Here is an 11896-nt window from a genome sequence, read left to right on the forward strand (position 1 = left end):
GATTAGCGATTCTAATGAATCGTGTTCTCCACAATAGTAAGAGTAGCGAGGATGAAAAGGAGGGATTTTTTCAAGAAATTCCATGTCCGTCGTGGAATTTGCCGGAGAAGGTACTCGTATGTCGTTCTTAACGTCCACGGTCTCGATGGAGCCCGCGGGTGAGAAGGGGCGAGTTTGTCTGGGGAAATAGGAGCTGGGGAATAGGAAGGAAAGTAAGAGGGCGAAGGAAATGTTGATGAGAGGGTTGGCGAGGGAGAGTCTGGGAAAATTCTATAAGTTAAAACAGATGATGGTGAGTGAGGACGAGAGGGAATTTCTTCGGGAGATGGGGGAGGAAAGTTTGCCGGAAGAGCGGCTGGTGACGGAGAGTCAGCAACCTTCGGGTTCTCCGGTTTCACTGTCGAATCCTCCAAGGAGTTTAGCCATTCCTGGTAGGCCTGATCTAGAAGTCTCCGTGGTTCTTGCCTTCGGCGACGACGAGCTGATCGCGAGTCGCGGGGCCGCGGTGGAAAATTCAAATTTAGTCCGCGGCGCACTAAAGACAAGACTGATTAGAGACAAGTCACTATCTGAGCCCGGTTTAAATTGTAAAAGGTGACGATTTACTACTTGTTGATTGGAATTGAGAGAGAGCTGTGAAGGCTGGCGGGACCCTATGTCAGGTAGGAGCCAGGCTCTCGAGAGCTGATTGATCGGGGCTTCCTGTCTCTCCAGGAAGATTAATGGAGTGATCCTCGGCACTCGATTGTTAACGCGCGCACAGACTCTAAGTTCTTATGCGCTCCTTGGCAGCGTAACGACGGTTAAAGTGTCAGGGGGACAATCTGTTAAATAGCGAATACTAAATGCCGAATGGTGAATGCTAACTTCTGAATGCTGAATGCTGAATGCCGAGCATCGAGTCTTGAATTCTGAATTTTGAGTGTGTCGCGAGACGTCTAGAGAAGCCCTATATTGTATACTCAGGAGCCCGGTCCAGCTCCTTTGTTTTTCGGGAGGTGCGATTTCAGAAAAAGGGTTATCGCGGTGACTCTCATCTAGAGTGGACATTGCTCCCTTCAGATCCGGGAGCCGGCGAGTTTCGTGCGGCGTTGACAGCCGATAGATAAAACCCTCGCCTAGTTTGGTGCGTGCCAAATTTATTAACAAATTTTATCTTTTGGGACCGGAAGGGTTTCTTTTCCAAGAATTCACACGTTTGAACTAGGCGACTATCTTTTCTATTTACTTAATTGTAGGGCAATGAGGTTATATCGACAAAAGATTTTTCTAATTGATGGCTCCCGCACGTGCACTTCTCAGAACGCAGGAAATCTTAAATCTAGTATTTAATAAAAATAGTTGCCGCTAAGATCGGCTTGCCGCTTCCAGAACTTTCCACGAAAGAAAAGAATCATGAAGTCCTCAGGACGTAACATTATATATCCATTCAATGGATTGACAACGATATGGATTAGAATGTAATGAATTCAAATTGGAAATAATCCGCAAAAGTAATATTAAAATCAATTATAATTCGTTCGGAATTAAAACCGGTTACTTTTTGATCCGGGCGCGAATTGAACCAATTAAAATCGATTAAAATCGATTAAAATGGATTATGTTTTAATCGAACATTTTCAGCAGGGTACCTCCGTCGATCACTTATCGACGGGGTGCGCGGAAGAAGGATCACACTTGGATCATGTACTCCTAGTCGAAATTGTGGAGCTAAGCGCCAGAGGCGGAACTTTGGCCTAGGGATGCCAGGAAAACCTTTAACAGCCACTGGCTGCAAGTAGAGGGAGTAGGCTGGCAGCCGCGATGGCTTAAGTGGTTGGCTGCTGGCGGCTGCAGCCTACCCTCTCCACTTGCAGTCAGTGGCTGTTAAAGAATTTCCTGGCATCCCTGCTTTGGCCCCGAATGTAGTGACGAGGCAGGGGCGTATCGTTACAAATTTAATATTTTTATTTAAATATTTCAAAATGATTCTTACGTAACTTTAATGCTATCCAAAAACATATTAATATTGCTATGTAATGCGCCACTTAAAATATAATTTTTGCATAAAACATTTATCTAAAAAATGCTTTGTTTACAAGATATTTGATTATATTAAAATTTTTTGTCCATTTCTGTATATGTTTACATATATACTTATTCTTTGATACTAATAATAAATACTATTAAGTGCAAATACTACCAAGTAAAGTATATTTCACTATTATGATATGGAAGGAATTAGTATAAACATCATATTAGTATAAAAGTGCATGTAAAGAAATGTCAAAATTAAAGTATTCAAATTTTAAGAAACTCTACTGTGGTATTGCTGTTACTAAACAATTGAAAAAAATCACAAAGAGTAATTCAGATAACACGCTTGTCTAAATTTGGGACATAAAATATCTTAAAGACATCTTAAAGACACGATGTCTTATGATGTCCAAAAGAAGGCTTATGTCCCGATTTTAGACATGGTACTGTCTAGGTGATTGATAATATAAATTTATATTTATTCTATTAATTCCATAGAAGAATGTACATTTTTCGTAAAAGGACATGGAATTGGACGACGATTATATGTTTTACCAGAATATCGTACAGAAGGCTTACATTTTTCATTGAAAGCATGGGAACCTGATCAGCCGGATTCCATAACATTTGTATTCACTGCTGATGATGGATTAAAATCTCGTTATATTCTTAAGATTGGAGCTTTAGATAATGAGAAAGTACTTCTCTATTATCAATCGGAAGAAAAAGGTAATTTGAAATCATGTAATAATAAAAAAAACTTTGTTTATAAATTATAATCTCTTTTTCAACGATTTATTAGATATAATTTTGGTAAAAAAAAAAACATTACCACATTTATTATATCTTGGAAAATGGAGTAGCTTTGTTATTCGCATACCTCGAGGACATGTTCTTCTTTATTATGAAGGAGCATCAAATCCACTGTTTGAATGGAAACATCCTGAACCAGCCAAAGCGTTTTTACCAATTTATTATTATTATAATAGCGAGAAAGGACATGCAATAGGAGTTGCTTTTGATTGTGCTTCAAGTATATTTAAAATAATTACTCACTCACTTATATACTTTTAAAAAGTTTTTATTTTTTCATTATCTTTTGTTTTACTGTCATATAGGATGCCATATAGAGAACACACAAACCGATCGTTATACTAGAATACTACCACTATCAACGTGGTCCAAAGAAGATATAGTCAGACCCAATAAACTAATGTTAATGATCCGTGCCAAAGGTGTGGTTTTAATACCATTACTTTTACTACCTGCAACACCAGGGTAAATAAAAATAATTATAAATTAAATAAATAAGAAGGCCAAGAAATAAGCACACAATAAAAAAGATGTAAAATTTAAAACTTTAATAAAGTCATAAAATTAAATTCTAGAACGTTTCAGAAATAATTATTTTGCAGATCTTTTATTTTTTTTTATAGTATGTTATATTTTTATAGTATGTTATATTTTACAGATTTTATGTGCTTACACTGGGTAAACAAGGTCAATGGATATATTTTCTAAAAAATACATATCCCAGAGTAAGAATTTATCACAAACAGAAAGTACTCAAGCCTATATTTAATACGAATTACTGGACAAATATTACCATAAAGTAATCTAATTAAAAAAATAATATTCCATTGAATTTAGTTTAAATGTATATTAATTAAATTTAACTTATTTATAATCTTTTATGATTTTATTGGAAAGATGGTCTGAAAATACAATCCAAATATTTTGCAATGAGACAAACGTATTTTATTATATGCATCGTCAACCGCTCATCTTTTATTTTTTTTCGCTTGCTGTGGATTTGAAAGGTTGGGCCACTTGGAGTGCGAATTGTATACCATCAGGTACAATGTAAAAAAATAACTGAAATTTTGAAAAAAAAAGTTAAACAAATTTATGTTTTAGTATAATTTATTGATATAATAATGTTTACACAATAATATTATTATCCATCAATGTTTTTTGTAACTTCATTTATTATAAAGTATCAAAAATAATAATCAATTATGTATCGTGTTGAAATTGTATTTTACTGTTTAATTATTTAATTAAATGTAGATATAGATGGACCACCCTTAGATGGCGGTTGGTCAGAATGGGGACCATGGCTGTGCAGTGTTAGTTGCAATGGTGGCATAGGAACTAGAAGACGATATTGTAATTCACCAGAACCTAACGTAAGGGGTGAACCTTGTATAGGACCCAGTAGCATGACAGGTCATTGTAATACGATCCTTTGCGGTGATATAACTGATGGTATGTTGATAAAGATCATTATTATTTATTTACCAATATTTAAATAGCAAATTTGATCACGATTTTAAAAAAGAATAAGTAGATTCCTATCTAGTCGTAATATAACATCAGAATTGCTGCAAAAATGGACTATATCTTATCATTATGATAATACCAATAGAAAAACAGCAAACTGTGCTCAGCCGCTGCCAGAGTTTATCTAACACAATATACAACATATTTGAAATAAATGCTTTTGACAGGTTTGCCCATTTGGATATTTAATAATGTTTCTATTTTTTCACAAACTAACATTTAGTTTTATAAATATTTTACCAAATATTTTAATACTTGTATTTTATATTTAAGGAACGTATTTTATTTTTCATATTAATCTCTTTTGTAGGATTTAATAAGAAATCAATAATTTATAGATAAATTATAGATAATAACTCAAACAATATATATTTATATTAATAATATGTATTTATATTAGAAACAATTTTCTAGATTGCCATAAAATATACAGTGTCCAAAAAGTCCCAGGACACCTGAATATCATAAAAAATATCAGTTTTACAGAAAAGTGTTTCAGACAAAAGTTGTAGGGTTCAAAAGGATCTATTTATTAATCTTATTGGTTTGACCTTGGGTGGCGCCAAAGACAGGGTAAGATCACTTTAAATTTTTTAAATGGAACTTCTCATTTTTTATTGCCGGTGGTACTGCAACTTTCAAGCTTTATAACTCAAGATTTAATAAAAAAATATTTTATCTATGTGCTTTGGAAAGCTCTCAAGATAAGCTACAAGAATATGCAATGAAAAATAGGAGGTTCCATTAAAAAAATTTAAAGTAATCTTACCCTTTGGCGACGACACCCAAGGTCAAACCAACAAAATCAATAAATAAATCTTTTTGAACCCTACAACTTTTGTCTGAAAATTTTTCTGTAAAACTTATATTTTCCATGATATCCAGGTGTCCCGGGACTTTTTGGACTGCACTGTATATATTTATTGTTTTACGTTACAATTAAGTTATCCTGGTAAAAAACTATCAAATTGTTTATTTTACATAATTATTTTCTAGCAATAAGTGTTGATTTTTTGCTTTTCACATTTTTGTATATTCTTTTTATTTTTATAAGAAATATAAGATTTTTTTGTTTTTTGTATTTTATATTTCTTTTGGTTTTTTGAAATTTTTAAATATTTTTTCTTCAATTTTGTTAACTTCTCATTGTCAATTCTTGAAAGTTTGTACAGTAATAGGACGCCAAAAATTTTCTGAACAAAAAAAATATCGTATGCACTTTGATCGTACACGCCAAGCATTAAAAAATTGCAATGTCATGACAGGCGTCACAAATAGGATTACAATTTTGAAAGTAAAAATTTACAGGAGTCTTGCATTTAGACAGTTTCTTTAATGTAGTCACTTTTGTAAATTTTTTTGATCCAGAAAATTCTAAGTGTTCTTATTCAAACATTTAGTTAACATCTCATTTCAAGAATTGACAATGAGATGTTAACAAAATTGAAGAAAAAATGTTAAAAAATTTCAAAAGCCAAAAAAATATAAAATACAAAAAATAGAAAATTTTTATGTTTCTTGTTGTAAGTCTCGCCTTGACGTACTTACAACGTCACACTTAGAAATAAGCAGGTCACTGTTGCAATCTATTATTGCAACAATGACCCATAATAATTGAGGATGCCGACGCAGGATTTCGGCAGCCTCAATACGCGCGTCCTCCAAAAACTGCGGCAGTTGCAATTAAGCAACAATTGCAACTGCTGAGCAGTGCAGTGGCCCACTTGAGACGGGATATAACCCGTCGTCCAGCGGACCACTGCGGAGTTCACCTAAATCATTAACGCATAGCGTTACGCTGTCGGCGCGCACAGTCACTCAATCTGTAAGTAACACGTAAATATAGTGTATGTGTTAAACAAGATACTGTGCATCAATTCTACAACCACTCAAACCGAGTCCTTCCCACGTTACACCCCACCCACGGTGTAACATTCTTATAAAATTAAAAAAATATATAAAAATATAAAAAGCAAAAAAATCATAACACTTATTGCTAGAAAGTAGTTATGTAAAATAAATATTATAAAAGAAAAATATGGAAATAAATATTTTTATTTTGTTATTTCCTGCTTCAGCAAGTAGTGAATTTCTATTTCATGTGTCACTACAAAGTATTAAATTTTTTCAACCATGTTGCTGATTGTATGAATCATTTTTTAAAAATATGTAATGTTTAAAAATAAATTAAAACAATTTATTTTATTTGTTAGGTACGCAAAATATTGCAAAAATAGATTTGTTTTTATTGTTATTTCCTGTTAAATGCAAAAATGCGAGCAGAATTTGATGCGTAAAGAATTGAGCGCATAAACGAGTACGGATGATGTACGTGTAGAGGCATTTATAATTATTTCTTGAAAATGATACTTTGGAAAATAATTTTATTACGTATCTTTGAAATCGTCTTAAAATAACCTTTAATTTGGTAAAACAAAAATTAAAAAAATTAAAAAAAGGATCCTTCACAAAACTAGTGCAAATTAGCTTTCGGTGGAATCGGCTGAATTTTTAGTATGTTGAACATGTTGACACCCTGAACAAAAGTCTCCATAGGCACAACTACCAAAAATGGCTAATTTTTGAGATATAATTTATCAAAACTAGTCAATTTTTGTCATTTATGGAAGAAAATGTAACACACATTTTGTACGAGCGCGTGTATGTGTGTGTTATGTGTTTGTGTTTTTATGTGTGTATGTACATGTGTTTGTATACCGCAAGGATAAGAACTCCATTGTCATTTAGTGCGCCTATATCTATATACACACTCACGCACGCACGCACGCACGCGTGCGCGTATGCAATAAGATTCAATTCAAAGTGTTATCTTAATGCTTTTTATCGAACTCAATAATTTTTCGATAAGTTATTCTAAATTTAATTAAAAATCAGATTTTTTCCAAAATTGTATGATACAGCGAAAAATGATCGTATCAAGGTCAGCCAAAAAGATAACACTTCATACTTTTATGTGCATTTTGTTTCATTAAGCTGTGATTCACGTCGTGCATTGTCGCAAACTCGGACCTCTGATTATTAATTTTGCATCTTCTTATTTATTATTTTTATCATTTTCAGGGAAGAGGGCTATATCAATTAACGCCAGAATGTTACTGCTGCCTAGGAAGATCTATTGTAAATTTGCTTACTCAGATTAAAGCAGATTGAGATTTTTGACAAATCTTATGACCTGCCTAGGATCCTTCTTCCTAATTTCTTCTGCAGTTAAGATCGCTTCTTTCTTTTTTCTCGCCTAGTTCTTTGAGCCTAAGTCGACAGACAGCTGAGCAATTGCACAGAATGTGCTCTGTGTCTCAGCCATCTTGTTACAGATACGACAAGTATCGTCTTCAGCCTTACCAATTTTGCACATATAATAGTTTAGCCGACAGTGGCCTGAGTATAGGCCCATTATAATGGCTAGGTCTCTTTTATCCAGGGGTAGAACAACTTTGGTCCTCCCTGACGAAATGGTTATAATCTTTTTCGCATGAGTTTATAGATGTTTTTCCAATTGGAGGCTTTAAGTTTCTCACTCCATTCCTGGATAAAACTTTTCAAGTGGCTTCTTGTGAGTCCACATCATAACTCTGGTCCGATGAGAAAGGCGCTAGCATCCTTTCTTGCGAGTTCGTCTGCCAGTTCGTTTCCTTTAATAACTTTGTTATCAGAAACCCACCAGAGTGTTGGTTTCCTTTAGCCAGTTACATGAGATTATTTGAGCATTCCCAGACTAATTTCGAGTCGCAATCATAGGCAGCTAATGCCCTTAGCGACTGACTGTATGTCAGAATGTTTATGGTTGCGTCTTTCATACATTTTTGTAGGTTCGTTGTGGCGCAAAGGTTTAAGGCGTATACCTCTGCTTGAAAAATAGTTAGAGTGTTGCTCATTAGAGAAGATATGCAGCAATTTGGTCCGCTAATACCTGTTCCTACTGAGCCCAATGTTTTTTTTTAGCCGTCCGTGAACCATTGTCGAGCTCTCTTCTTATAAGTAGGATCTCCTAAAATCTATTCCTCATAGTCCATGATTTTTACAATATATTTGTATCCTTAGGTGTTCTGTGAAGCTGGATGTGAAAGAATCCCGATTGGACACGATACGATTGGATACAGCCACTCACAGCGATCTAGAGGCTTTCTAGTTTCAAACGAGTGGCATTCACTTGGACACAGTTTAAATCGACACGTTGCAAATGGACACGTCTCAAATAGACATAACCTGCTAGACACGGTGCACATGCCCACCGTTCACTTGGACACCGCGCAAATGTCCACCGTTCACTTGGACACCACGCAAACGTCCACTGTTCACTTGGACACCGCGAAAATGCTCATTGTGCACTTAGACACGGCGAAAACGCCCACTGTGCACTTGGACACCGCGTAAACGCCCACCGTTTACTTGGACACCGCGCAAATGCCCACCGTTCACTTGCACACCGCGAAAACGCTCACTGTGCATTTGAACACCGCGCAAATGCTCACCGTTCACTTGGACACCGTGCAAATGCCCACTGCTCACTTGGACACTAAGATATGTCTGCTTAGAGTAATCGTTTAAGAAAACGTATTGTTACGCCCCCGGCTGAGCCGTCCCGTGTGCATGAAGCTTTAACTCGGAGTATTCGAGATGAGTTTCTCGGGAGACGAGATTCAACTGTCAAACGAACGTCATGCAGATTTGGAAGCTGTCGGACCCGACGGACGTATTCCGACTCGCTGTCACTTTGAAACGTTTCTCGTGTTTTTGTTCATAATAAAAGTGTTCCTTTCTGTTCATAAGTTCGTGTAAATTCATTTCCGCGCGGGAGTGCGTGAGTGAATGAGAGCGCGAGAGTGAAACCGCCGTGTGTGTAAACCTACAGAGAACTACCTACTTCAGAGAACATAACAGTATTATTTGTTTAAATATATAACAAAATAGAAAAAATAAAGAAAATACCGAAAAGTTTAGACAGATCCCCTACGCAAGGTAGAAAGTATATTAACCCTTAGCTGGCACCGTGGGTAATTTATTATCCCAAACCTACGTTGGAGGCAGTTTTGAAATATAAAAACCCTGAAAATGATACCTGTGGTACTATCTGTCGATGGTCGAGGGATGAAAGTTTCTCGTACGACACATAGCAGGAATATAAAATCATCAGTGGCGCTTCGGCACTCGACTGAAAAACACCAAGGTATTTTTTTATCCCACTGTGCTAGTAACCGCGATTTTGGTGTTTAAAAAAAATTTTTTTAGTGTTTTTTGTCGCGCATCAGGACATTATAAAAGGTAAGAAAATAACATGTTATTGGTGTAAAATTTTTTTTCAACTAAATTCCTCATTAGAACAATAATAAAAACGTGACGTTACGTCATTTGTGATGAATGCGGCGGTCAGTAACAAAAAATATATGCTAATATTAATTATTTTCTTGTTTATCTATATTCAAACAAACATTTCCATGCATTTAAAGTCATTTATAAACCCAAAAAAAACGTTTTGTATCAAACTTTTGTTCATATTTAAAATTTTTAATTTTTTTTATTTTTGTCACCGAAATTTTGCAAAATAAATATGTTTTTTTTTCAAAGACTGACTACGGCGTTGTTAATTCATCATTAAAATACATGTTTTAGAGATAAAACTAGAGTTTTAGCCCTTAAAAAAAAAGTTTTAAAATTACGGCCATTTTAATGAAAAAGGCGATTTTTCGTAGAATTTGGCATGAACAATTTTTTTGAGAGCTGCATGTGAATTTTGACCCTTGCCAACCTTGCTACCATAAAAAGGGTATGTTGATTAACACCTATGAATATTTTTGAAAGAAAATATTGCGTAGTTTGCTTCCTAGAGCGGTTTTTTTGGCTGGGGTAATTATTTACCCCAAGTGCCAGCTATGTTACCAAAGCGAAGTGTGCCAGCTAAGGGTTAAATTGAATATTTATTAAATGTTCGCTTTTCTAAACAAGTAGGAGCATTAAAGAACGTATTTTCTGTTTCTACAATAGATATTAGCTAAATAATAGGCGGGGGGGAGGGGCTCTGCACCCCCTCTCCTCTGCACCCCCTTCCCCGCCTGCGTCAGTGATGCCTATTGGGGGGGCTTCGCCCCTCCCAACCTCCCCTATTAGTATTATTTTTTTTGTTAATAACTTTTTTTCTATTTTGCATTAAACAAATAATACGTTTTTTTAAACGCTTACTCTAAGCAGACATATCTTTGTATCTAAATGAGTAGTGGACATTTGCGCGGTGTCCAAGTGAACGGTGAGCGTTTTCGCGGTGTCTAAGTGAACGGTGAGCATTTGCGCGGTGTCCAAGTGAACGGTGGGCATGTGCACCGTGTCTAACAGGCTGTGTCTATTTGAGCGTGTCCATTTGCAACGTGTCCATTTAAAGTATTTAAACTGTGTCCAAGTGAATGCCACTCGATATTTCAAGCTTTATTTTGCAATTTTATTATATTTTTATCTTCATTATTTATCAAGTTATGATTATTTGAAGTTTAATAAATTTTACCTAAATTTTTATTCTATAAATATATTATTATATTATTTTCTGTTTATCTCATTTTTTAAATGTATAAGTTACTTTATTATATTTTTTATATTTTGTAATAATTATAATTTAAATGAAAATATAATTTTATACTATATTTTAATTGCAGACACCGTTACATTAATAAAAAGAGTAATCACACATAATCATACTGCTCTTACTGTAGAGGAATATGCATCAATATCACTTCTCTCAGATTCTATTATCGTGAATTCCATCAGAGGTGAATCATCTGATTCTGAAATACAATGGTCTCATAATGGAATTTTTATTCAAAGCAATCAACATAGATTAGAGGTTAAAGATTATGAAATCAGTATGTATATAAAAGAATATTTATCCACTGTAATTAATTATTACGTAATAATATGCAAATTGATATAATTTTGTAAATTTTGTAGTAATAAATAGAGCAGTATTAAATGACTCGGGCGTATATACACTCACTGTACATCGAATAGATGGAACATATATGATAATTAAGGTGATAACTTTAGCAGTGATTCCGATTAAGGAAAGCATTACAATTCGCGAAACTTTATCCATGCACGTAGTATGCCATTGTGCTATCCTCGGTTATGTATATTCCGATTTGAAAGTGTATTGGATGATTAATGATAATGTATGGAAAGATTATGGAGTTACATTGCCCGTGGCAGTAAATGTTGATTATATTCCCATTGTAAATAAATCTCATCACGGTACATGGAAATGCATTGTGGAACAAACTGACTTAAATTTTAAATGGATAACAAATATAATCCGTGTGAAAGGTATGAAATAATATAAATATTTCTTTAAGTATCACAATAGTTTCATATATTCAAGTTCAATAAAAATCTTTTTATTAAAGTACTAGTGTATATAATCTGCCAGAAATAAAATAATTTTTTATAAAAAATAAGTTAAAAGTAAATAATAAAATATTTTTATACAATTTTTATTTTTAGAAAATATTTTCTTAAAAAAAAAGAAAAGAAAAGA

At 34.3% G+C, this 11896-nt stretch overlaps 1 protein-coding gene across 1 annotated transcript in view; it reads left to right on the forward strand.

Annotated features, from left to right (window-relative positions):
• LOC105449743 overlaps positions 1–11696 on the forward strand; it is a 19564-nt gene extending 7868 nt beyond the window's left edge. Inside the window, exons 3-10 of the mRNA XM_011689126.1 lie at positions 2515–2745; positions 2819–3049; positions 3135–3294; positions 3488–3628; positions 3727–3872; positions 4087–4284; positions 11022–11228; positions 11314–11696. Coding sequence (XP_011687428.1) covers positions 2515–2745; positions 2819–3049; positions 3135–3294; positions 3488–3628; positions 3727–3872; positions 4087–4284; positions 11022–11228; positions 11314–11696 — 1697 coding nt within the window. The remainder of the gene's footprint in view (positions 1–2514; positions 2746–2818; positions 3050–3134; positions 3295–3487; positions 3629–3726; positions 3873–4086; positions 4285–11021; positions 11229–11313) is intronic.
• Positions 11697–11896: the final 200 nt, after the last annotated feature.

The sequence above is a fragment of the Wasmannia auropunctata genome, unplaced genomic scaffold (assembly GCF_000956235.1).
Source record: "Wasmannia auropunctata unplaced genomic scaffold, wasmannia.A_1.0 LD336074.1, whole genome shotgun sequence".
Classification (NCBI taxonomy): domain Eukaryota; kingdom Metazoa; phylum Arthropoda; class Insecta; order Hymenoptera; family Formicidae; genus Wasmannia; species Wasmannia auropunctata.